At 37.7% G+C, this 26901-nt stretch overlaps 5 protein-coding genes and 1 non-coding gene across 9 annotated transcripts; 3 read left to right on the top strand and 3 right to left on the bottom strand.

The window, feature by feature from the left end:
* Positions 1-1178: 1178 nt before the first annotated feature.
* Positions 1179-4477, bottom strand: LOC137728966 (uncharacterized). Its single transcript, XM_068467783.2, has 3 exons — positions 4391-4477; positions 4142-4188; positions 1179-3774 (listed from the first exon to the last, which is right to left on the bottom strand). Exon 3 carries the CDS (start codon positions 3683-3685, stop codon positions 1385-1387), a length of 2301 nt encoding a protein of 766 aa, XP_068323884.2. The 5' UTR covers positions 3686-3774; positions 4142-4188; positions 4391-4477; the 3' UTR covers positions 1179-1384.
* Positions 4478-6624: 2147 nt separating this feature from the next.
* On the bottom strand, positions 6625-9847 carry LOC137729524 (fructokinase-1). Its single transcript, XM_068468496.2, has 5 exons — positions 9053-9847; positions 8390-8640; positions 8008-8299; positions 7727-7879; positions 6625-7242 (listed from the first exon to the last, which is right to left on the bottom strand). Exons 1-5 carry the CDS (start codon positions 9440-9442, stop codon positions 6856-6858), a joined length of 1473 nt encoding a protein of 490 aa, XP_068324597.2. The 5' UTR covers positions 9443-9847; the 3' UTR covers positions 6625-6855.
* Positions 9848-10113: 266 nt separating this feature from the next.
* LOC137729907 (iron-sulfur protein required for NADH dehydrogenase, mitochondrial-like) lies at positions 10114-14330 on the bottom strand. Of its 2 annotated transcripts, none has more exons than XM_068468959.2 (8): positions 14117-14330; positions 13882-14002; positions 13263-13385; positions 12635-12732; positions 11958-12084; positions 11345-11430; positions 11096-11221; positions 10114-10557 (listed from the first exon to the last, which is right to left on the bottom strand). In XM_068468959.2, exons 1-8 carry the CDS (start codon positions 14141-14143, stop codon positions 10396-10398), a joined length of 870 nt encoding a protein of 289 aa, XP_068325060.2. In that variant the 5' UTR covers positions 14144-14330; the 3' UTR covers positions 10114-10395. The 2 variants fall into 2 exon arrangements, with proteins under 2 accessions (XP_068325060.2, XP_088533814.1); XM_088677688.1 differs by having other exon boundaries at positions 10170-10572; positions 14117-14280.
* Positions 14329-14490, top strand: LOC137730358 (U1 spliceosomal RNA). The gene has a single exon (XR_011068122.1). It is a non-coding gene; the product is annotated as a U1 spliceosomal RNA (small nuclear RNA).
* A 1142-nt stretch (positions 14491-15632) lies between these two features.
* On the top strand, positions 15633-18261 carry LOC148693752 (uncharacterized). 2 transcript variants are annotated; one of them, XM_088677380.1, is made up of 3 exons: positions 15633-16044; positions 16163-17095; positions 17201-18261. In XM_088677380.1, exons 2-3 carry the CDS (start codon positions 16501-16503, stop codon positions 17455-17457), a joined length of 852 nt encoding a protein of 283 aa, XP_088533506.1. In that variant the 5' UTR covers positions 15633-16044; positions 16163-16500; the 3' UTR covers positions 17458-18261. The 2 variants fall into 2 exon arrangements, with proteins under 2 accessions (XP_088533506.1, XP_088533507.1); XM_088677381.1 differs by having other exon boundaries at positions 15640-16044; positions 16940-17095.
* Positions 18262-21357: 3096 nt separating this feature from the next.
* LOC137727346 (putative myosin-binding protein 4) lies at positions 21358-26127 on the top strand. 2 transcript variants are annotated; one of them, XM_088677262.1, is made up of 4 exons: positions 21358-21518; positions 22324-23702; positions 23796-25570; positions 25691-26127. In XM_088677262.1, the coding sequence occupies exons 2-3, from the start codon at positions 22442-22444 to the stop codon at positions 25547-25549; spliced, it is 3015 nt and encodes a 1004-aa protein (XP_088533388.1). In that variant the 5' UTR covers positions 21358-21518; positions 22324-22441; the 3' UTR covers positions 25550-25570; positions 25691-26127. The 2 variants fall into 2 exon arrangements, with proteins under 2 accessions (XP_088533388.1, XP_088533389.1); XM_088677263.1 differs by lacking the exon at positions 21358-21518 and adding an exon at positions 21629-22184.
* Positions 26128-26901: the final 774 nt, after the last annotated feature.

Genomic DNA, 26901 nt, shown 5'->3' with positions numbered 1-26901 from the left:
TTCCAATTAGGCCTTACTTGATTTTTTAAGTACTCTATGATTGATCAGGGCGAGCACTCTAGTCCCTAGACGACTTTCTTCAACAACTCATGTTCCAACAGTTACAAATAAGAAAAGTTTATTTCTTTTACCGACCAACTTGTTTAACGTAAACACTAAGCAAGTAACTCTAAAGCATAATAAACATAGAGCGCTGATTGTAATAACCGTGATATTATCGCGTAACAGATAGATAAAAATAAAAAATAACAATCAAGTTTAATACCAATAGCTAATGGAATCATTACCTTTATACTATATGCGTATTTGAAAGATTTATGACAAGTCAAAGTCCCTTTCCCTGAGTAGGCATTCTGTTCCCACATTTCGAGCTGTTCTCTTCAAAAAGTGGTGCCAACTTTCATCTTGGTATTTGAAAACCTAAACACAATCTCACACAAAGTAGGCATTTTTTCCATTTTCATTTTGTTGCAGAATTTCTTGGGGTTAGACATAAAATACATGAATTAATCTGCATGAGATTTAAGGCTTTATGTTGAAATTTTCTTTACTTATTTTTTATTAAATTTTTAAAAGCGGTCTTACAGTTTAAAAGAGATTTTTTTTATTGAACTTTCTGTAAGTATTTTTATTCAATTTGGAATTTTCTATAAGCTTTAATGGTTTATGTCAAGGAGAAAGAACACAAAAAGATGAAGTGAGGAAAATATTTTAGATTTGAAAAACCGTCTTACCATTTATTGAATCTTATAAGTAATTTTTATTGATTTTTAAGCTATTTAACCAAAAAAAAATTGTCTGACCTTTGGAACATTGTTATATGGAGGATAATGTCTGCAAGTTTAGTATAATACACATACTGGAAAAGATACAAACGTTGAACAAGGATCAGTCCACTGAAAATAAATAAACCAACTTACTAGGGTTTTTTTGAATCATAAAGGCTGTAGGGTTTGGTGTTGTCATTTAGGGTTTAATTAGAGTTAACCACTCATGGTTTAGAGTTGTCATTCTAACCAAAGCTTATGATTTAGGGTTTAGAACTCGTGTCTCGAGCTAACTTCAAAATAATTTGTAACAAGAACAACATTATTACTAGCCTATTGTGAAGCTTAACCCACAACATGAACAACATTATCGCTAAATTAGAAGCTCATAGAACTAATTGATTACGAATGTTTAATTAACTGATTATGTTGCTAATTAACGATCGAAATATGTGACTGAAGCATCAACTGGACATCGACTATCCGAAAATAAAAAGCCTACGGGAAGATCCTGTGTCTAATGAAAGCCTATGAACACGCAAAGATACAAACCAAGACACTACTAAAAAAGAAAAGCCTATATCTTCTTTGCACAGTATCAGCTTGGGTATTGGCGACTATATGGGGGCAGCACAAGTTGTTCGGAAGTGTCCGGTCTGATTACAGCGGCTGCAATGCACAACTCGTTTCGTGCGACTACCATCTTCTGTGCGAATTCGCCTTTTCCTTGGTCGTCCAGGTGGTCGAAGCGACTTTGGCGGGTTAATAACCATCCACATATCCGGGTTACCTTCATTTGGGAATCCAGCCATCTCCTTCCACAGCGTTCTATCTGGAATTGGATGAATTGTCTCTGAATAGGCTTTCCGATAATTTGCCACTGTGAAGCAACTCTCTGTGAACCGATAGACATGTTGCCTGCAAGACTCGAGGGCTGCTGCAGCATGAGAACATGGCAGCCCGCATAGCTGCCATCCACGGCATGAACAACAACGGGTACGAATATCCACCGTGACTGATCCTTCATGGGTTCTAACTTCAAATTCGGCTTCATTTGCACGAATCACATTGTAAGTACGAGCAAGCGCAACTGCATCTAAAACACACTTTTCGGCAGAAGGAACAAGTATGCCCGTCCATTGCATGCTCATTTCACGACGCTCGTTGAACCAAGTCATCAGATGCCGTCTGATACACTCCATCATCTGAATTATTGGAAGCCCAGATGCTTCTACTATCCAAGAATTTATAGATTCAACCATATTAGCAGTCAACTGCCCAAACCTTGTCCCCTCAAAATATGCTGTTGCCCACAGGCGAGGAGAAATTTGTTTAATCCAATGGGCTGCTTCCTGTGATATAGCTTCAATCTCAATAAGTTTTTGTTCAAACCCAATGCCAGTAAGAGCATAAGCAGCCTCCCAGAGAAGGTTAACAAGCAGAGGATTATTAAATTCCTTCCGTAAACTGTCACTTAAATAGCGCATACAAAACCCATGAAAAGCAGTCGGGAAGTTTAGTTCCACCCCATCAACAATACCCTTCTGTCTATCAGACAAAATGGTAAGCCTAGGCATGTACTCTGCATAATTTTCAAGCAGGACACGCAGCTCAGAGAGAAACCACATCCAATTTTCATCATTCTCTTCGTCAACCACCCCAAACGCTAATGGAAACAGAGCTCCATCTCCATCAAACCCAGTAGCAAAAAGCAAAGTCCCAAGATACTTACTTTTCAGATGAGTCCTATCGAGCCCAAGAAGAGGTCGACAGGCATTCAGAAACCCGTATATAGATGCATGTAATGAAACAAATAGGCGTTGGAAGGAACTATCATCAGGACTCCCATAAACCTGTGCAATACTTCCAGGATTGGTTCTTCTGATCTGGTCACAGTATTGAGGAAGGAGTCGATAATCTTCTTCAAAGGATCCACGAACAGCTGCCATGAGGCGTTCCTTTCCCCTCCATGCCTGCTTATACGATAATGCAATGCCATGAACTCGGTGAATCTCTTCTAGTATCTCTTTTGGCTTGTAATTAGGATTTTCCCTCAAACGTTGTTCCACAGATTCTGCAACCCACTGGACTGAGGCTTGTTGATGACCAAGATGGGTGATTCCACCACAGGTGTGTTCCTCGTGGATGGTCCTTATTGTGAAAGTAGGGACACCAGGCAGCTTTGCAGCATGAATTCGCCAAGCGCATCCTTCTGTTGCACACTTGGCAGTGAAACGAGTTTTGTCAGACTTGACAGTCTGCATCTCAAAGCGAAGGGCAATAGCAGCATCTCTCAGTGCCCTTCGACAGCTATGAACATCAGGAAACTCTTGCCCAACAGCCAGCTGGTGATTAGTTGTCATAGCATGTGATCGATACTGAAGGACAGGAGGAGTATCTAAAAGCTGGGATTGCTGCAAATTCATGTCTGAGTCAGGCACAATACCCATCTCCTGATTTTGATCCATTGCTAAATCCAAATTTTCGTGAAGATCATGGCCCTCCACCGATGACAATGCATGATTATCTGATAAACCCAACTCATGAGTCGCCACAGTAAGAGCAAGGTCATTGTCATTTTCATCGACATCAACATTCTCCTGATCAGTTTCAACACCAATATCTTGCTCCAACTCCAAACCTTCTTCTTCAAGATTTTGTATGCGCCTATGTTGAAGGGCTATCTCATGTTCATTTGTCTGATCGAAAGCCAATCCATGATCATGGGGATGTCTAAAACCCTGCTTATCATCATGGCTACCATGCCCTAATTCCAAATCCTGATCAGGGGCATGCCTCAATGCAAGGCCATGACTTTGACCCGGAACCAGATTGTGATTCAGCCCCTGTCCTGGATGTGAATTCTGCCTCAATGGCAGATCACCATTCTGCCCAAGAACCAAACTATGGTCCGCCATTACAGGTCCAAAAACCAACCCCCACCAATACAATCAAACACAGAACTTAAAACAGAAAATTTCTGCCCAATATGCGTTTCTGAGTAGACCTGTGTCACAAAGAATGCACATTTGGATCAAATTTATGTTCTTTTTACCATTGACCCCGAAAGAACGGACATACAGTCCAATCTAGAGCACCATTTCATTACGAAATATAATTTTTTGATGTAAACTCATTCGGGAATCAGTAAAATTACAGTAAGTGCAGATTGAGATCAGCACACAGTACCCGCTGGTGCAGGAATTCCTAACGAATAAGCTAAAAAAGGCTTTAAACTGAAGTATGAAACTTACCATGCTACGTTATACTCTAATTAGGCTGCTTAAAACTCACAAATCCTAAAGCTTCTGATATTTTCTCAGCAACCAAACAGATAATTTACAGAAACAAAGCTGAAGTGCGTCGGAACTTACAGAATCAAAGTCCGCCCAGAAGCTCATGCAGAAGTTACAAACTGAACCTGCAAAAATCACAACAAAAAAATATCAATCAACAAACTTCAGAGATGGACGAGAAATCAGTAGAGATTGCATCTAATACGGTTAAATAAAAGAAAATATATAAATAATTGTTTCTAAGAAAACCATGAAAAGGAAGAGCAGAGAGAGAGAGAGAGAGAGAGAGAGAAGTGTTTGAGTTTGGCGGGTGGGGGAGAGAGAAACCTGAGAGGGAAGAAGGGTAGAGAAGGGGAAGGCACAGAAATTTTGCAGGGGCAAACCGAGGGCAGCGACTGGACTTCGGCAAATTCTAGGGTTAGCCAATTTGGAGGGTATTTATGTCATCCTGTTTTCCTTTCTCGTCCAACTTTTTGGTATTCCGATATTGCCCCCATTTCTCTTTTCATTTATCTTTTGAGAAATGTAGCTGAAATATCATTTAAATTTGGGTTTTCCTGTTTTGGATTTTGTAGAATTTAACAATTAATTAATTAGAAGAATAAGTAGATATGAAGAGGCAAGTGATAATTTGGTTTGTTAGAAAATTCACGTAAAATCTACTACTACATAAGAACGTGATAATTTAGTTGATTACAAAGTTCACATAAATTCTACCATTGTTAAACAATATGATAATTTTATCTATTACAAAGTTCATGTAAATCTTTTTACTATAAAAAATGTTAGAAATTTTTTTGTACCATTACTATAAAATCTTCGCTTTCTTTTAAAGAAATAACATAAAAACAAACGTGATAACTTGGTCCATTATAAAATTCGCGTAAACTTTACTATTATACAATGTGATAACTCAATCTATTAGAAAGTTCAGGTAAACGCTACTACTATAGAAGAATGTCTTAATTAAATTTATTACAAATTGCAGGTGAACCTACAACTACAAAAATGCGATAACATTCAATCACAAAATCCACATGAATCTTAGTGCCATAGTACAATATTCACACTAAAACATCTTCACTTTATTTAAAAGAAAGAGAGATGATAAACACATATCTTTTTAGCTTTTCACACTTTTATATTTAATCATATCTCTTATTTCATTTGATTTATTCAATCCGACGATCATGAATAAAGAGAAGTGATAAGCTAAAAGTGTTTTTGAAAAACATTCTCTCAAAAGAAAAAAAAATCACATAAAAATAAATATTAAAATATCAAGAAAAAAAAAGTGTTTTTATTAATTTTTATTTTGTGTGGGGGGCCTTCATCTTCACCCACATAAGATAGAGAGAGAGGTTGAGAAATAATTGAGTTGGGGTGGGACCGTGGGAGGGCATAAAAGTAAAAGAGGTGATGGAGGAGTGGTATGGGCGTTGTTTGGTGGAAGATGGGGGCTACGACCAATAGGGGCAGTTACAAATTAGGAGAGAGTTGGGGGCACTTGTGTAGTTCTCTCTTCTTCTCCTCGGCTTTTTTGGTAATTTACCTTTTTTCCCGCATAAAAAACCTATCAAAGCCCTTTTTTTTTAATTTTTACCACACTCGATGAGTCAATGTTTATCATCACGTACACTATTAATAACATTTTTTGAAGAATAAAATTAGAGAGATTAAAATTTTAAATTAAATTTACAAATTAAATATGAAAGAAATATTATTTTTGAAAGTGAGTTTAGTGAATTGATCAATATAAATATGTGTTCAACTCATTTCATTTGAGACAAGAACGACAATTCTAGTTCGAGTTAAAAACGTCTGGCAGAGTGCCTTGTCCAACTAGTCAAACTTTTATATGTCTTGTTCAATTGGCCATGCTAAATCTTATATAGTATGTGTTTGTGGTCGTAGGCTTATAGCATTGCCACTTAAAAACCGAGGGGAGGGGTAAAGTTATTTATGAAGAGTGATTTTCGCAGTCATCTTTTACGTTATGCACCCATCTCCTCAATTATGTTTTTCCATTCTACTGAATCGTTAGAACAAAAGAGGGGAAGTACATAAAGTATAAAAGGGAGTGCAAAAATCACTTTCCGTAATTAATTTGGTCTGATTTTTCTCGTTTAAAAAGGATATGCATAAAAAGACATGGTGAAGAAGTGGCATGAATAAAGAAGAGCAAAAGTGACAATCAATCTCTAGAATTGCCTTCCAACTGCCAAAAAATTTTGCAATTTCAGAAAAACCATAACATGTAAGATTCACTTTTTCTTTGTTTACACCACATATCAGGCTAAAAAGCACCAATAAGATGCCTCATCAATAACAATTGGGAAATGAAATCGCCACACCCTTTTTTCCCTTCTGCATACTCGTGTTTATTTTGTCTCCTGATTCCCTTTTGATTCATTCAATCCAAGGGCCAAAAACACACAAGAAAGTGCAAGAGCGTGTTAAATTGCTTCCCGAACAATATGTTGAAAAGGTGCAAAGAATGAAACATCTTCGCGCAGGAGAGTAAAAAATATGCTTGCAGAAAGCTGGAAAGCAAAGCGATATCATGCCAATTGCCACAGCATATATTAGAAGAACCAAATCGATACCGTCACCTACAATATTTCACTAAATCCAAGATGAACTTCAAGCTATGCAAGCTTACCGACTCCTGCTCAAAACTGATGTTTTCCCCGAAAGTACTCAATTTCATAGAAGAAGAACCCCAAGGGTGTAATTAAACCCAGAGAATCACATAACTCCAATTGCTAAAAACCTACCGTTGTTATGATCTATCAAAAAGACACTTTTCTTTCTAACTGTGCAGATTTGAGCTTAGGAAGCAATTCGGATACCACCTTCTGCAAGGATACACAATTTAACCGGTTATCACTTCCATTGATGACCAAATTTGAAAGCGATGTAATTTCCTCGACACCCAAATTTTCAACAATTAACTCATTCCAAAATTTGTCATCCTCCTTGAGATTAGATGCCCTTATAAGTTCTATTACTTTCTCCAAGGTTGCCACATTCCTACCAGCACCAGAACCTGTGGCGGTTGCAGCACCTACTGCATTTGCAATTGCTAATGTGTTAACCATCGGCATGTTGTGGATAAAACCATATGCAATCGCAGCCACGAAACTATCTCCACATCCAACAGTATCTATGACATTTACCTGTTACATTTCAGCATGACAACTAAGGTTTCATTGGTGTATCAGCCAATAAAGAAAGCTGGAATTGAATTCAAACAGGATACAGCAGAATATGAAACTACTTCTATAATGCAGAATTACTTCTGGCCAAAAGATATGATCTACCTAATACTCTTATTTGTAGGAAGGTTCAAGCTACAACAAACATACACAAGCACAAGCACACAGAGCAAACAGACATATCTCGAGCATGTATAACACTTTTGATAGCTTTTTTTTTGTCCAATGTTGTTCTTAAAACTATTTAACAAATTTGATTTTGGCATGAAATGGTGTGCATGATGGCAAACAAGAAGCAAGATGTACTGAATTTGATCCAAAGTTAGATGTAGAACAAAAAAATCTAGCAAGAATTAATAAATATGTACCAGTATGATTTCATAAAACAAGTAAGCTACAAGTTCACGACAATGTCATAAGAAAATGTAAAGTTAGAAAATGATACCTCAAAAGCTGGTGCGAAAGAAATACTTGACCTAGTTATTAGAATTGAACCCCTTGGACCCATTTTGACAATCACCCATTTTGTGTGCACCCCTTGCTTGAGCAGCTCCTGCCCTGCTAATATTGGGTGTTTAATGCTCGTCAATGACTCAGCCTGGAAATCATTAATATCATCAAAATGTATTAGACGGTTGCAAGCAGCAAGACAAAAGGAAAACTTTGCACATTAATAGATGGAATAAACTAGAAAAAAGATGAATCGTGGTTAACAATACATCAAACCTCATCAGACGTTAGGAGAAGAACGTCACTCATCCTCAACAACAGGTTAAGTGCTTCTCGTTCATCTGTTGTACCAGCAGAAAGGCTTTTTCCACGTGGTCCAGGGTCAAAGAAAATTGCTGTACCAACGTCAACGGCATACTCTACAGCTGCAGCTATTACACCAGGAGAGAGCTCATCAAAGCCATAACCATTGCAGAACAGAATCTTTGACTGTTTAATAGCTGTCTTTACTTGTCCAGATAATTTGCTCATCCAACTGAATGCAGGCTCCTTACTGAAATCAGCTCGGCTGATAAACAAACCAGGTCGATTCAAATTGCCGTTCTTTGCAAAGAAGATGGAATTACTAAAAGAAAAGCAAAAAGTGGAAAACATTTACCTGCAAAAACCATGTCTTTGCAATGGATCGACGAGTACCCAGCATAAAAGTGTTTCATACGTTGCACTTGAACTGTCAACATTGGTATTGTTGTCACTCACTCCAACCATGCTAATTCCTTCATCTTGAAGGACATCTAAAAGGAACTGTCCATATACTTCGTTACCCACGTGCCCAATTGCGATGCACTTAAGTCCTAATCTTGCAGCTGCTATGGCCATATTGCAGTTTCCACCAGCTTCCCAGTATTGCTACATTTCAAACCATATAATCAAATTCGGAAAACTTATCGGCAGACATGCATATCATATAAGATTAAGTACACAATGCAAAACAACATCAACAAAAGGAAAAACTAAAAACTCAAATTACGACGAAACGAAAGTATTAAGAAGCAAAAGCCATAACCATTGTAATGGGTCGAAAGTTATGAACTTGATCACAAAGCAACCTGAAATTAAAGAATCCCAACAAATAAAATACTCCAAATTGCGCTAGAGAGATGAAATTAGCAGTCTCTGTCACAAATTCAACTCTTTTACTTCACTTCTAAAGCAAAATATCAAATGGGTCCAAAATTGTAAAGAAAATGCACAGAATTCAAGAAATTAAATTACAGAACGATTTTTTTGGGCATAGTCAGAGGCTGCGAGAGAAGCAAACCTTATCCGGTGGCGAGGCGGACAACCGGTCCATGTAAGATTTGCGGTCGTGGACATCGGGCGGTGGCAATTTGGGCACATTGAGCACGATATCCACGCAGAGATTGCCGAGAGTGGCGACATCTACGTCTTTAACGCCGACGTTCTTCGGCTTCCAATCGTGTAGGGAGCCATTTGGGGCGCTGGCGTTTGGGGAGTGTTTGGAGACGGAGACATCGAGCCCTCTGGCGGTGCGGTTGGAGACGGAATGAGCACGAATGTAAATTGGCGTGAAGATGGGGTGGGATTGGGATTTGGTCAGCCTAGGGCTGGGGGGAAATATCAGGTGGGAGCGAGAGGAGGATACATGGTGTGGAGGTGGGGGTTTCAGGGTTACGGTGCAGTGATGCATTCAGAGAGAGAGAGAGAGAGAGAGATTATGAGTGGATGGGGAAGCGAAGAACTGAGAGATGGTGGAAAAATGGCGGAAACATTGAAAATGATTTGGATGCAGTCAAGTGGGTTTGACTTGTTCTTCTAGCTTTATTTTGGAAAGGATCCACGGGATCTTTTTCACCAAATCTATTAAAGTTCGGAATCCGGATCCTTGAAATTTAATTTAATGGCTACAGTTATTATAACTTTTAAAAGGGCTCCTTGTTTAATCAAATTTCAATAGTCTGGATTCCCGAACTTATTGGATTTGGTGCAAGGAATTCGGATATGATCCCTTTCCTAATAGTAGTGGTTTAGAAAAATATAGGTGCCACTATTAGAGGTCCATGTGGAAGATGCATATTCTTCTACATGTTCCTTTGAATTGAACTCTCCCATTCATCTGAGAAAATGAAACTTATTCCATCATCATGAAAATGATGGGTTGGAGACACTAGTCAAAAACTGGATACCCCTACTTGCTCCTCATACAGTAGCTCAAAATACAGGCCCGTATATCAAATGTAATAATACAAGTATAGAGATGTTATACATTTTAGTATCCCTTCTCTCTTATGGCACGCGCTAATATACCAGCTTGAATTCCGAGTACACTGAAATGTTTCTTCCTTCAATGATGTTAAGAGATGGAAAATGCTTCAAAACTTGAATTTCCAATATCTCTGCTCACTACAAGTTTCAGATGATCAGAATATGTTCTAATAAATTATAAGCCGATAGTATAAAAAGTTTTCTGATAATTTGTTTTTTTGTTTCGACTTTATACTGCCGCGGTACTCGTCCGACGTACTAATAGTACGCTATGACAATGCTGAGGAAAGATTACAAAGGCATGAACAAGGGAATCTGCCATTAGTGCAGAAAGTACAGCAGAGACTCCATTCATTTGCTGAATTGGACAACACAGAATCAGAGGGATATCTGTGGACGGGATTGTTCTTCCTTCGACAGTCTTTCTACAACTTTCCGAGCCACATCAACATATGCTTTCGAGACGTCAGAATCAGGAGCTGATATTACTATTGGGACGCCATTGTCGGAGCCTTTTCTGATCCCCACTTCTAACGGTATCTGAAACATTAAGCACTTTGATCAAGAAAGATTAATTAACATAGGTGCAACTCATCTCAGCTTATTGGAGTACATAAAAAGAAAATCCAATTATGTGAATTTTGTATAAATATAGGATCAAATGGAGAAAAAACGAAAACAAAAGAGGTCATGAAAGCTCCTTCAAATGGCGTGTGCGCGACACACCACGGCAGTCATAAATTATATCGAATACAGGTTCCATTAAACTAACATGAGGTATGTTTGTTATGCAGATTGGCATTCATGTTATCTTTGCAAGAACAGAAATCTGGTTTGCAGCAAAACATAATGCCTTCAGCAGAGATTATAGAAAGTGACAAGAGGAGTCTCAATACTATGGAGATCTAAAATTTCTACCCTCCTACTCTAATGAAAATAAATGACTCAGCGTGAAAGAGAAGAGAGATGGAGAGGAAGGAGATAAAAGATAAGAATCGAGACCCAAACTGATGCAACCTGAAAGGAATTTACGGATATTACAGTAAACTATGAAACAGATGAAACTAACTAATCATACCTCGCCAACAAATTCCAAATCCATCTCAGTTGCTGTCTTACGAGATCCTCCTTCCCCGAAAATGAAGGAACATTCAGCACAGTGCGGACACTTAAAATAGCTCATGTTCTCTACAATTCCCAAAATCTACAACAGCAATTCAAATTTAATTATCTTAACAATTATGTCACTGATGATCTCCACAACTTACAATGCCAATGCAAACATATCCAAAGATGATCTGGGTTCTGAAGAATAACAAAATCATACAGGAACTTCGACTTTAGAGAACATGTTAATTCCTCTACGGGCATCCATTAATGCTACATCTTGAGGCGTTGAAACAATCAATGCACCTACCAACAAACCAGTAATAGTTATGGAAAACCAAATGATGGTTGTGAAACCAAGTTAATGGAAAGGTAAAACTGGAATATTACTCGGATGTTCTGGGGGAGGGGGTCTAGGGGCACTAATCTGCATGTCTTCAGAAACCAGAAAATTTTAATTTTGATATTTAATATCTATAAATATACTAGCATTATGTTTTACATATAAATTCCTTCTTATATGAAATCTACCAGTTGTGCCTATTGTACAGTTTCATGAATGAACCTAATCAGTCCTCCAGTTTTAATGATTAGACCAATTTGAACAACCATGCTCATGCTGAAACATTACAGGACATTTAGAAGCTGAAGGTGGGAGAAACGATTGTGGTACTTTGAGAGTTTGCTAAATGCATTTAACATAGATCGAAGATTGCACAAGATTCTGAGGCATGAGATACGAACCTCAGCTATCAAAGAAGATACTGCCCAAACCAAATGCGGGAAATTTGAACGTAAATACAAAGCATTTTGTGGTTATGTTCTTCAACTACCTGATAATTGCAGCCTTTGGGATACAGTTATATGAGCATCACCAGTGCCAGGAGGCATATCTACCACAAGAATATCAAGATTTCCCCAGTCAGCGCCCCTAGTCATTTTTTCAAGAGCGCTAGATACCTGCAAGAATTAAACAAAAAAATCATGAGAAAATATGAATGGAAACAGCACAGTATTCTTAGCACAAGCGATGTTGATGCTATCCGACTTGAATTAGTGATGTTGATGCTATCTTTACCCAGGCCTTTCTAATTTTTTTCAAATTTTCTATTACTTTTGGGTGCTTTGTTACTTTCTCTCAATAATAACAAAATTTCTTAAACCCCAGCACAATAATTTCAATCTCATAGCAACCAAATATTTAACAATTAATAAATAAGTGATATATATGTTTATCTATGAAGACTCGTCCACATGCACACAAACACAAGAAAAGTACCAGCTTGGTTAAATTTCAATAGGAACCTCACTTCAGTTAACTAATTTGCATTCTTTCATGATTATGAGGACAATTATATCAGTAGTTGGAAATGAAATCTCTTAAAAGGTAATGATGTAGTCTGCATACCAGCACTAACTGTTAGTAGTTAGCGCCATCAATCAAACTATGCAAGGAACATGAAATTAAATAAACAAATAAGCAATAAAACTTATAACATCAAAGTTATACCATGGGACCTCTCCAAACAAGCGGAGCATCCTTATCCACAAGAAGTCCCATTGACATACACTTGACTCCATAGCTCTCGATTGGAATCATTTTTTTATCTGGTAGAAGATAACCATAATGTTAATATTCTCCAGTCTAGCATTATGGAATCAGTAAATAGTAAGGAGAGTATACGTCTGGTGTTTGTACATGTCTGAGTTACTATAGGTTGCCTTCACAATAGAGATGCTACAAGATGTAAAAGAAGATGCAGAATCATGAAGTCATTATCTAGTGTGTCTGTGTGACGAATGTAAAGGGATACTTGTTTATATGACTTGTCTTCTGCAGAGTCCACAAGTGGACTTGACTATGAAATGACACACAGAAGTTAATACCTTATATCGTGTTTGATCACAAAATTTGAAAACCTAAATTCTCGTATTGCTTCTGAAGGACTGTTTAGCAAAATGAAGAGGTAATATTGCTTAAAATGTGAAGTGCAAAGACTCGTACAGGAATTGAAACACTCAAACTGATTGGAAAGTTTAGTTACCAGTTCATCTCTGTTTAGAACAAATCTTACAATTAACCAAATAAATTCTACATCTCTTAAGTGAAATCTGCAGAAAATTAACTTAACATATACCTTCAGTCACTTCTGGCTTTCTATCAAGCTTCATCATTATAGGAACATTTGGTCCGTATATATCAGCATCAAGCAAGCCAACCTTCATTTGACACTTGTTAGCAAGTGCAACAGCCAGATTAACTGCAATTCCCACCATTATGCATATGTTGTTTTGAATAAGCAATCAGAAAGTCACCATTTTGAACATCATTAGATTAGATTTCATTTGCAACACTAAAATATTCAAAATGCGAAATCAGTGAGATGGTAAATCCTGAACTTTGATGTCTATTCTACCATCCAAAATTGGAATCGCTTATAACTACCTCACAACTCCAGCACCCAATAAGGTAAAAAATCCATTGTTTTCTTCAACTTTTAATGACAAAATTAACCAAAACAGCTGAAAATAATCAAAGAAGATCAGGAACGTAGTCTTCAGCTCACCACAATCCGAAAACTTACCCTACTGGAGACCACTGTAATCACAAAAAGGATGCCTCTTTACATAATTTTCGCATAACCCAGAAACCTAAAATACTCAAAAACTCCACAACGTTCAACCATTTTTAGATATTAACACTTAAACGAAAACCATATTGGTAAAAACTCGAAAAATGTGAAGAAACAATGGTACCTGCAGTGGTGGACTTGCCGACACCGCCTTTACCAGAAGCAACAGCTATGGCATGCTTAACCCCCTCAATCCGAAGGTCCTTCCTCGCCGCGCTATAACCCCTAACACCTACTCCAACCCTCTATGCATACACACACAATTCATTCAATCACACAGCACAATCAGCTCCTTCAACAAACTTCAAAACAAAATAAAGCAGACGACTTTGGAAATGCCCACAAAGCAGAAGACTTACAGTGAAGGACTTGAGCAGTCCCTTCATCAATTCCAAGCTTCTTCAGCAAATGATAGACTGAGAGTGTGTGTTTTGTGTTTTGAGGGGGTTTTAGAATTTAGAGTTCGAGTCGGTTGTTGGATGATGGAATGATTGAGTCCCACATCGACGGAGGGAAGGGGAGTGCGGAGAGAAAGAAGAGTAGAAAAGGGGAGGGGGAGGGAACGTTGTCCATACTTACCTGGACGGGGTCAATGGGTGATCAAGAAGGCCCATGGCCTGGGTTGGTGACCTCCATTGCACTCAGGAGGGGTGCCCGCCTATGGTCTCCCCAACGTGGGAGAGCCAACGTCATAATTTGTGCCAGTGGGGGCCTGCGTTCGCGCGGCCCCTTCCAATTCTGAGTTTAACTCTTTAGTTTACTCTTCGGAGTGCGGGCTTTGGACTACAAAACAGCTAGACTAATATGGGGCTTTGGGACCTACATGTGGTGTTGGGCTTGTTTGGTTTTTTCGCAATGAAAAATTTCTTTTTGAGACATCGGTTGGCAACTTCAATCCTTAAATAGCAAAAAGTTGGGTTACATCTAGTCCTAAAAAGTTGGGGGATCCACACCAAATTGAGGGTTCAATCTTGGGTTTTTTCTTTTTTCTTGGTTTTTTTAGTTTAGAAATAGGTGAGCCCTATTTTTAATTCCAAAACACAATCTTAAGGGTTATTTTTCAATCCTTTAGGGTTTTAAGGGTTTATTTTCAACCGTTTGTTTGATTAAGAAAACATATACAAACAATGACTATTTTTTGTGTGATTGATTAGAAAAAAAATGTTGTGCTTTGTGTTTAATTTTCTAGATTGAAAAATTCATTAAACAGTGATGAAATTTAACATTGGTAATTTAGAGACCTAAACCGAAAATATTAAGCAAATAACATAACTAAATTGTGATAAGGTAATAAAATCCAATGGTTGTTATGAAATGCAAATCTTGTTTGGTTTCGGAGAATGTGTCAATCAAAGAAATAAACCAACGGATGAGATTGAGATAAAATAATCAAATCCAATGGTTGTTATGAAATGAAATTTTATCTTGTCTGTTTTCATAGAAACAAACCCAATGGTTGTTATGAGATTGAGACAAGAGAGCCTACAACAGTGCATAAGTGATGAAATCTAACTTTGTCAGAATTTGAATTTTTTAGGTTAAAAATTGCATAGATTAAAATTTAAGATAACACTCCAAAAATCAAGTGAAGAATAGTTAAGACAAAAATAAATTTACCGCATAATCAAATTACTACAAAAATAAAATATATGCTCATATAGAGCCCAAAAGATATATAGCCCCTTATTGGGAGAGGTTCTTTTTTAGAGCCCCAAAGAATCCTCGGAACTCTAAATTTAGCTATATCCACCACTTTTCTAGCCCCATATAGTGATGAATGAAGACACATGGCAATACTACAATAGTTGCTGCCATGTCAACTTATATAGTTGGGAATGGTTTGCAGTTGATTGTAATTAGTTAGAATTTGTTGGTTAGAATCTGTTAATAGATAAGGATGGTTGCTTAGTCATTAAGAAATAGCTAGCATATAAAAGCTTTGTAAACACATTTCATCATTCATTTCAATACAATCAGTGCATTCTCTCTCTACCTTACAAACTTTTTTCTCTCTTAGTTCTTCTTCTTCGAATTCCTTCTTTTATGTGTTCTTAGGCATTGATCTTCCTTGCTATGAATTGTTGGGTTACATCTGTTATCATGGTATCAAGAGTCGTCGATCCGCTGTGGTTCTGTGAATGTTTTTGGGCTCATAAATTTTGTATCGGAGTATGAGATTTTGATGAGTTTGTGTTGAAGTTCTATCTATCAAGAATCAAGATTTGAAGCTCTGAATTTGGGTATTTTTCGTCTGGGCATTTTCCATCAACAACTATGTCGATCTCAGGTGACTTGTTTTGATTCGTAGTCATGATTTGTTTGTGCTATGTTTCTTGGGGCACGAAGCCATCTTTTTTACTATCTTTGCTGAGGCACGAAGCCATCATTTTGTTGAATTTGTGGAGGCACGAAGCCATTATCTGTTATAATTGTTGAGGCACGAAGCCATTCTTGAAGGTTTTTCTGCAATTCTTGGTTGTTATTTGCAATCATTTATGTGCAATACTTTGATTTGTGAAAAATGACAGTTCCTGGTGTGAAAATTAAAGGAGTTTTGGGAATGTTGACAATCAAGCTATATGATAGAAATGTTTCTAAGTGGGCATTTCAAGTCTTGAAAGGGTATAAGTTGTTTGATCATTTTGATGGATCTGTTATGTGTCCTACAAAGTATGTCATTCATACAGATTGTGGGGTCACTATAGAAATCACATAAACTTTCTTGGAGTGGGAATATGTTGATATGACTTTATTAAGTCTACTTCTTGCCACTTTGTCTGATGAAGCAATTGAGCATGTTCTTGGTTGCAGAACTGCACATGAAACTTGGTCTAGTATACAAGATTGGTATGCATCAGTGTCTAAAGCTAGAGTAAATACTCTGAAAACTGAATTTCAAACTCTGCAAAAAGGAGGAGATTCAATAGATCAATTCTTGTCAAAGCTAAAGAATATCAAAGACCAACTACTCACAACTGGTGAAGTTGTTTTCGATAATGACTTTATCTTGGTTACCTTATCTGGTTTACCTAGAAAGTATTCTACTATCAAAATTGTGATTCTTACTAGAGATACACCTATCACATTGAGAGAGTTTCATGAACAGTTGTTATGTGTTGAAAGAGAAGCTGAATCTGTCATGAATAGTTTGTCTCATAATCTCCCTGGATTATATATGCAAGGATCATCACAAGGTTCATCTCAGGGATCTACTAGCAATTCTTGGGGGAGGGGGGGAGTTCCTTGTACAACTGGTGGTATTTTAACTCAGATGCTAAATGGATCTTCATCATTTGGAATGCAATCTTCTGGTTCATCACTTGGCACTGCTTCAAATGGTTCTGTCATTTCCATCACTTTCTATGCCATTTCCTTCTAATATGCCACTGATGTATCCTCAGTTTCTGGAACTCAATTTAATGTTTCACCACCTTCATTCTCAGGATATTTTGAGTTTCCAAATGCATATGGATTTGTGGGAAATATTGGTGCTCAAAGGCAGTTCTCAAATCAAAATAATGGTCCAATGCCTTTCAGGTCCAACAACAGCAATGGAAATGGTGGTTTCAGACCTTCACAAAGTGGAAATAACACAAGTAATGGCAGAGGTCAATCTTCTGGTAACAGGAAGAATAATGGAAATTGGAATTCTTGGTCTGGTAATACTGAAACAAGGTCAAACATTGTCCCAGAGTGTTAGATTTATTCTTAAAGGGGTTATACTGCTTCAAATTGTTGGAAAAGGTCTATAAATGCTAGTTCAAGTGGTCCAGTAATTGAATGCTAGATATATGGGAAGAAGGATCATAGTGCATTAGACTATTATCATAGGAACAATTTTGCTTATCATGGCAATATACTATCTGCATCTTTAATTGCAATGCAAGCTCAAGCTCAGCCAACTTTCTTGCCAAATGACTCTTGGATTGTTGATACGAGTGCATCACATCACATGACTGCAAATGTGAATGCTCTTCAGCAAGTTGCTACTTATGAGGGTACTGATCAAATTACAATTGGCAATGGGGAAGGTTTGCCAATTCATCACATTGGATCTGCAAAATTACACACATTACCTCATTCTTTAATTTTGAGAAATGTGTTACATGTTCCTACTATTGCAGTCAGTTTGTTATCTGTTAAATAGCTATGTAAAGATAACTTTTATTGGTTCATATGTGATGAGCATAATTTCTTTGTGCAGGACATGGTAACTAAGGCTGTGATCCACCAAGGAATGAGCAATGATGGAGAGTTGTTTAAGATTCCTACCAAACTGATTACAAATGCTGCAGTGAAGTCAAAGATCAAGTCAACTGGGTTAATTGGTCAGGAAGTGAAGCATGTGATTTGGCATTAGAGATGTGGACATCCAAGCAATGAAGTCTTGTCTACAGTGTTAAAGCAATCTCAGATAGTTAGTACTGTTGATGATGCACAACATATGTGTTCATATTGTATTTCAAGAAAAATGACTAGATTACCTTTTCTAGATAAGAAAGACAAATGTTTATTTCTTTTTCAAAAGATTCATTCTGACCTTTGGGGTCCTTCACCTACTAAATTCATTGAAGGATTCAGATATTATGTCAGCTTTGTGGACAAATCCTCTAGATATGTTTGGATATTCCCATTGGTTACTAAATCAAAAGTGTTTGATGTTTTCCTCAAGTTCTACAGTTTTGTGTGTACTCAATTTAATGTTGGTATTATTTGCATTCAAACAGATGAAGGAGAAGAATACATGAGTAAAAGATTTCAGAATTTTCTAGAACACAAAGACATAATTTATAAAGTTGCTTATCCTCATACCCCTCAGCAAAATGGAATTGCTAAGAGGAAACATAGGCATATTGTGGAGACAACTATAACACTCATGATTGCTGCTGGTTTATCTCAAGATTTGTGGTTTCATGTATGTGTTCATTTTGTATTTTTTTTAATTAACAGAATACCATGTAAGACTATTTTTTTTAAATTAACCATGTAAGACTATGAATTTGCAATCCTCTTATCAGATGCTATTTGGTGTTGTTTTTCCATTGCAAGGATTGAAGGTGTTTGGTAGTGTAGTATATCCATATGTCAGACCTTATAATGACAACAAGTTACAACCAAGAGTTATGTTATGTATTTTTCTTGGATATGCAAATGGATATAAAGGTGTTATCTATTATCATCCTCAGACTAGAAAATTTATCATTTCTAGACATGTCATATACAATGAAGATTTGTTTCCTTGCAAATCAAGTTCTGGAATTTCAAAAGATCAGTTCTTAGAGAAATTGCAGAAGTCTCAGGTTATATCATACACTCATGAAGCTACAAATAACCACTAATCAGCAACATTTGTTCTCCCAATACATCCTAGAACTGCTTCTCAGTGCCAGATACTGTGAATTTGTCCTCTAGTAATGAAGTGCAGTTTTTGAATTCTGAGTCTATCACTCCAATGTTACAGTCACAACTACAAGACTCAAGTTCTGAATTTGATTGTACTACATTATCTCAACAATTTGAAACAACTATCCCATCTCCAAATATAGCCTCTGTGTTACCTATCCTTCACCCTGCACAATTGGAGGTGATTTCCTTTTGATACCTCTGAAATTGGTAACAACTCACATTGTGGTACTAATACTCATAGGATGCAAACCAGGTTAGAAAAGATTACTCTAGTTATATTGCATTTTGGCCAGAATTGTCTACTTTGAGATTGAATGATACAGATACTTGTTAAAATGCCTTTTCTTTAATGGCTAAGATTCATGATCTTGCTGAGCCAACATCATTTTGAAGTGCTGAGCCAACATCATTTTGAAGTGCTGCAACAAATAAAAACTGGCAGAATGCAATGCAAAAGGAGTATGATGCATTCAGAAGTCAAGGTACTTGGATTTTAGTACCTCTACCTAGTCACAGAGCAGTTATTGAAAGTAAGTGGGTCTACAACTAAAGAAGTACCCAGATGGCTCGATTTCAAGATACAAGGCACGATTGGTTGCTCAGGGGTATTCTCAAGAGCATGGTTTGGATTATTTGAAGACCTTCAGTGCTATGGTTAGGCAGACCACTGTGAGACTAATCATTGCACTTGCAGCACAACACAAATGGGAATTGAGACATCTTGATATTAAAAATGCATTCTTGCATAGTGACTTAGAAGAAGAGGTTTACATGAAACAACCACAAGGGTTTATTGATTCTCAGCATCCAAATCATGTCTACAAATTGATAAAGTCTCTCTATGGTTTAAAACATGCACCTTGAGCATGGAATGCTAAGTTCACTGGCTATTTACCTACAATGGGGTTCATAGTTTCTCAATCTGATACCGGTCTATTTGTGAAATATGATGGAGTTGATGTTATTGCATTATTACTTTATGTTGATGATATAATCCTAACTGGTTCTAGTCCTGAGAAGGTTCAAACAATTATTCAAGAGTTAAGGGATGTGTTTGATCTCAAGGATATGGGCAAACTGTCATATTTCTTGGGACTGGAGGTTAAATACAAAGCAAATGGGGATATTTTTCTTAGTCAGTCTAACTATGCTAAAGACTTGCTGCACAAGGAAAGTATGGACAGTTGCAAGTCTGTGAATACATCGTGTAGACCTCATACTCAGTTTCTTGATTTAGAAGGGATACCTTTATCTGATCCTACATTATGTAGGAGTTTGGTAGGAGTTTTGCAATACCTCACATTTACAAGACCTAATTTGGCATATGCTGTTAATGTTGCTTGTCAATATATGAACAATCCTACTGATGTGCACTCTGATCTGGTCAAAATAATCCTAAGATATATGCAAGGTACTATCAACTACAGTCTCACTTATTCAACCTCAGCAGTACTACAATGGGTGTTGCCATGTCAGCTTATATAGTTGGAAATGGTTTTAGTTGGTTGTAATTAGTTAGAATATGTTAGTGTATAATGAGGGTTGCTTAGTCATTAAGAAATAGCTAGCATATAAAAGCTTTGTAAACACATTTCATCATTCATTTCAATACAATCAGTGCGTTCTCTCTCTACCTTACAAACTTCTTTCTCTCTCTTAGTTCTTCTTCTTCGAATTCCTGCTTTTCTGTGTTCTTAAGCATTGATCTTCCTAGCTATGAATTGTTGGGTTACATTTGTTATCCTATAGAGCCCCTCATTGGGGATGCTCTAACTTAATGGTAGAGCATAGCCTTGTCAAGGTTCAAGTCCCCTCCTTATACTCTCAGCTTTGTCGGTTGGCGATAATTTGGGGTGATAATGCATCTTGTTCTAGTTAACTCGTTTATATTATTGTCACATTCATACTTTAAACTTTTTGTAAACATTAGACTTAACATTATAGTTTGGTACTTCTTTACTCGTTAGTGAAAAGTTTTAAACTAACAAATTCGACGCCAAATTATTAACTGCAACTCCCAATATCGTTTATGTAAAAAATAAAAAATAAAAAATAAAAAAGAAAAAGAAAAACAACCTATTAGAAGCATTTTTCAAATTGACACGTTCTATGGTTTTATTACGTGTTAATTCATGAGCCAGCTAAAGCTTGGAGCTTCGCTTTTATTGGCATCCAAAGTAATCTTCAATCGGTTGGTTTCAACGGTCTATGACTTTCCCACGCAACGGAGGACCTGCTCGTAATTCCCCCAAACTTTTCAATTTCCTCTTCCATTTTTTCCAAAATGTTTTTTATTCCATAGTTGCATTTCTTCCTCTGTCACCTTTTGATCCTCCATCAAGCTCCATTTTCCAGGTACCACCCACATTCTCTATTTCTGTTTCCCTTTCCTTTTTTTGTTTATCTTTTTTTTTTTTCCCATTTCATTTTTCATGTGTTAATTAAACCCGAGAAATGCATAAAAGATGTAAAATTTATTTCTGTTTAGATTAACACTAATCTGGGATTAATTTGTTTTCTGAAATCGCAATGCACGTTGTGATGGATTGGATGATGCCCTTTTCGTGATCCTTTTTTTGTTGTTCGTTTTGTTTGAAATTCCATAATTTTATAGAAAATTAATATGCTGGGTAATCTTCCATATGCTTGAAGCATTAGAATTTGCAGAAAAGTTTGTTGCTTTGTTTTTTATTCACACAGAATTGGTGTTCTTGAACTCTATCTGGGTTTCTCACATGAATTAGGTTAGGTGAGTTTCGTTTCGTTTTATTTAAGGTATATCGTTGGTTGTTGATTTGTCATTATTAAGAACAGTTGGGATGGTTAGAGTTTAATGTTTGATTGTCTTCTGGTACTTCTTGTTAGTAGCTAGCTTCTGTCATGGTTGGTGATGCACAATTAGGTATGGTTTATTTGTTTATTTATTTTCGTACAATGCGGTATTCTGAAGTACTCTGGTTTTCGGGGAGGGGGATTTGAACTCGGGTGCTATAGTGCGGACACACTGCCTAACTCACATCTGTATGCATTGAGTTTATTTAATGTTTTTAATTTCATCTGGTATAGTTTCTAGCTTAACTGCAGTTCTGTGATTCAATTATTTTTATTTGAATGTTCCTAATTGCTTCATTTGTTTCTTTGCTTGGGGTGGTGATTGAAGATGGGATGCTTAGTTCTGATTTGGGTGGATAGGAGCAGCTATTACTTTGATCGACCGGTGATCTCCTCGAGTTTTTGTAACTGGAAGGTCATGAGATTGTAGAGCAATTGGTAGGCAGATGGCAGCAAAGGGAAATTCATCTGTACGTGTGCAGAAGAACTTAGAGGGGTTTGTAAACATTCTAACATCTGCAGCATGTGAATGGGTTTTGATCTTTCTTCTGCTTGTCGACGGACTGTTATCCTATCTGCTGACTAAATTTGCAGAATATTGCAATTTGCAAAAGCCTTGCATCTTTTGCTCCAGGTTGGAACATGTTATAGGCAGTGAAAAACCAAAACCTCAACTTTATCAGGATCTACTTTGCAGCAACCACATATCTGAGTTCTCGTCATGGTTGTCTTGTCAAACTCATGGTAAGCACGATGGCAATGGAATGTGTGAAGATTGCATCGTGTCATATGCCAAAAAGGGCAAGTCAAACCCCGGAAAGCACATGTTTTTGGCTGGCAAGTCGGATTCTGATATTGGAAGTTCCGGTTTTAGGAGGTCCATGCAGAACAGAAAGTTTGTTCATAGTTCTGTGGGTGTAAGGCCATGCTCTTGTTGCAGTAGGCCTTATAGACCTAGAGAAAATGCTCGAGGACTACAACAAAAATCATCTGCTTCCAAACCTAATATTCCTTTGCCACGCTTTTCAAGCCGTAGTCGTATACCTGGCAGGGATGGTTCAAAGAAGACCAGGGATAAAATTTCTGGATCAGTAACTACTCGTTGTCCTGGAAAACATGGCTGGGATCCCTTGCCACATAGAGGACGCAAGTTGAGGATTAGTTCTGATACTGACTCCACTCTTCGTCCTGGAAAATTTGGCTGGGATCCCTTGCCACATGTAGGATACTCTGAGTTGAGGATTAATTCTGATACTGAATCCGCTCGTCGTGCTGGAAAACTTGGCTGGGATCCCTTGTCTCATGTAGGATACACTGAGTTGAAGATTAGTTCTGATACCGATTCTGAGATTCCATTTTCTGATGAAGACGGTGGTAGCAGCATAATCATTGGAAATCGGGAGCATAAGAAGGAAGCTTTAGTAGTTCAATATACTTCAGAAAAACCATTCAAAGCACCGCTAAATGGTTTGAATCCAGCAAAGCAGAGCAACGTTACCACCGACCACAAGCCTATACTTTCTGATCCAAGTGTGCAGCCAGATGGTAGCACAAGGTCTGATATAAAATTCTTAGGCTCGAATGTTGCTTCAAAGAATGGCTTGGGTGAGCTTAACTGGCAGCAAGTGAGTCAGAATTCCATCCCTTATGCATTCCCTGAGCTTATTTCACTGGATGATATCCCTCCATTTAATGTTGTTGAAACTAGTAAGCTCAACTTTCCGCTTTTCAGATTCCAGTTAATATGAGTTGTATGACCTTTGACTTATTACGTTGATCTTTTTTGAAATTATTGAACAGGTTTTACTGGGACAAGCGACTTTGGAGATGCACCCATCAGTAAGGATGATGAACTTTTGAAGTCTTTAAGTGCAACAGATGGAGCACCTACTAAAACTGATCTTATCATCAATGACCAACCTCTTACGAAGCCAAATCATATTAATGTAAATGCTGTGTCTGAGTCAGCAGGCATTGATGAGGAAGGAGATACATCCAATTCTATTAAAGAACAACCTACAGTGAAGGTACCTGATAGAGTTGATGGGGAAGTGAAACCAGCGGACTCACAAAATTCTTCAGCTCAGGGGAGAAATTTATCATCAAATAATACTGTTTCAGGGGTACTTGGTGTTGGTGATGAAAATCCGGTAACTGAGGCTTCCAAATCGTCTGCTCAGGAGAGTAATTTATCATCCAATAGTACAATTTCAGGGGTACATGGTGTTGGTGATGAAAAGCCGATTAGTGTTGCTTCCAAATCTTCTGCTCAGGAGAGTAATTTATCATTGAATGGCACAATTTCAGAGGCACGTGGTGTTGGTGGCGAAAAGCCAGTACCTGATGCTTCAAAGTCTTATGCTCGGAAGAGTAATTCATCATCAAATAATACAATTTCAGGGGTATGTGGTGGTGGTGATGAAAAACAGGTAACTGATGCTTCCAATTCTAATCCAAATCCTGGGCTTAAAACATCATGGTCAGTAGAATCTGGTCTTGAATCTCTGGATGAAGGATATGTCAGTGAAATTGAAGGTGAAAGTATTGTTGATCGGTTAAAACGACAGGTTGATTATTATAGAAAGTGCATAAAGGAGTTGTTCAGGGAATTAGACGAAGAAAGGAATGCCGCTGAAATTGCTGCAAATCAGGCAATGGCCATGATCACAAAGCTACAGGAAGAGAAAGCTGCAGTCCATATGGAGGCCCTTCAGTATTTAAGAATGATGGAAGAGCAGGCCGAGTTTGATGTAGATGCACTCGAAAAAGCCAACAATCTCCTGGTTGAAAAGGAGAAAGAAATACAGGACTTGGAAGCAGAGCTAGAATTTTCTAAGTTCAATATCGTAGATGAATCGACAATGGACAGTATGCCAATGCCGGTAAAAAGTTATGATTTGAAGGGTAAGATTGACACAGTGGAGAGTACCTTGGTACCTGAAGCTGTTGTTCCCAGAGTAAAAAGTGATGTCGAAGCTACTGGTAACTCAACAGTTACCGAGGTACCTAAAGCTAGCAATGAACGCCTTTTTTCTGAGACAACACTTTTGGAGTTTGAAGATGAAAAATTGTACATTTCAAATTGTCTGAAGAGCTTGGAGAGGAAGCTTTCCGAAATTTCCTGTAATGGGGCTTCCATCAACATGCCTAATGGTGGGCATTCTAGAAAGCATACAGATGATGAACCAAATCAAGTACAGACGCCTAAAAAATTTAGGCTTTTATTAAATGGTCAGATTGAAGAGGAAGTTGTGCAGATGCCAAACGATTTACATATATCTAACGGAAGTGCTGCTCCACAAGAGGGACCAATTCATTGCGAGAGTTTAGACTGTGAAGACACAAAAGATTCTGAATTGGATGTTCTGGAAAACGAAATGTCAGACCTTAATGACAGGTTGGAGGCGCTCGAGACTGATCATGATTTTCTTGAGCACATGCTTTACTCTCTTCAAAATGGACAGGAAGGGCTACAGTTCGTTCAAGAGATAGCTCAGGAGCTGCGAGAACTGCGAAAAATTGGCGCAGCTTTCAGAAATCAGTCTGTTCCCTAACTTCAAATGGAAAATTACACGGTACGTATGTTATCCAAGGACTAAAATGTGCTTTTGCTCTGTTCAAGTTTCCCTCCCTTTTTCGGCTGCTTAATGTGTTTTCCAACATTTGCTTTACCATTCATGCATTCCTTTTGTCAGGTACATTTGAAATTTGGAAGGCAGAAGTATTGATACATCAGCCGAGCATTTCGGTGCAAAAGTGAAGAAATCAATTGCATTCCTTCAGTCACCCACAGTCATGAAAAATCAAAATGATTTCATGTACAGGTACCAGCCAAAACTCTTGGAAGGAAAAACCAAAAAAAGGTCTATACTAGGACATGGCGTTATCATCTCATAAGCGCACAATTTTCCATCGGCCTTCTTTTTCCTCTGTTAGGTCCGATTTTCCCCATTGTTTGTTTGGAGAACTGGCAGGAATTTTCAAGTTCAAATTTATTGATAAGGCTGTAAAATTAGCATCTTGTGTAGCTGATATTTCTTGTTGTCAAGGTTAAGGCTCCATTTTTAGCCAAACCACTTCCATTGTAAATTCAAGCAGGTCTTTTCTAGTAAGTTTAGAGTAGTTTTATCCAGTTTTCCCAAATTGTTCAAGTACCTGCATATTCCTCATTAAAAATTTCTTGCTATGGATGATAAAAGACGAGAGGAACTTTGTTGGAGCAAAATTTCTTATGGGAAGAAATACCTTCTCAGATTTGTTGACCGCAATCCTCGCGTTCGCCGAATCCTTCGTTAGAGGCGGCCCCAAATAGTCCTTCCCTGTAGCTTGTCTGGGTGGTGTACCTGCAAGAGATACTCCGACGCTCAAGTCAGTCGATCGATTTTCTATTCTCTGGTTTTTCTCAGGTTCTGATGGCGTACCTTGTTCTTTGGCCCTTCTCCATATTTATAGGATTGCATGCTTAGAGAACAAGTACCACAACCTCTCTTCCTCTCGCACTTTCTTAGTGTTCCTTCGTAATATGACTACATGCTTCGGGAACAAGTACCACGTCATGTCTTCCTTTCCCACTTCCTCAATGGTCCTCCTTAGTGTAGGCAGTTACTTCCTTTCCCACTTCCTTAATGGTCCTCCATAGTGGAGGCAGTTATCTAGATACGTGTATCTATATATTCCTTATGTGCTTTCCTCACAGTTTATCTTGCACAACACCACCTCTGGGTGATTGGTATTGGCCCATGAATCGAAACCGGATTTTATCCTCCCACAATGCCCCCCTTTTCCTTTTTTTACGCATGTAAAATAGGGAAAAACTGAGTTTTTCGATCGCATGAGGCCTTGAAACTATACTCTTTAAGCCAAGCTGAAACTCTAACTCTAAGCACTTCTTGCTAAGGCCAAATTT

This window comes from Pyrus communis, chromosome 10, assembly GCF_041283825.1.
Source record: "Pyrus communis isolate YQ-2024b chromosome 10, ASM4128382v1, whole genome shotgun sequence".
Classification (NCBI taxonomy): Eukaryota; Viridiplantae; Streptophyta; class Magnoliopsida; order Rosales; family Rosaceae; genus Pyrus; species Pyrus communis.
Note: the sequence above shows the minus strand (reverse complement) of the source record. Positions and strands in the feature narration are given on the sequence as shown.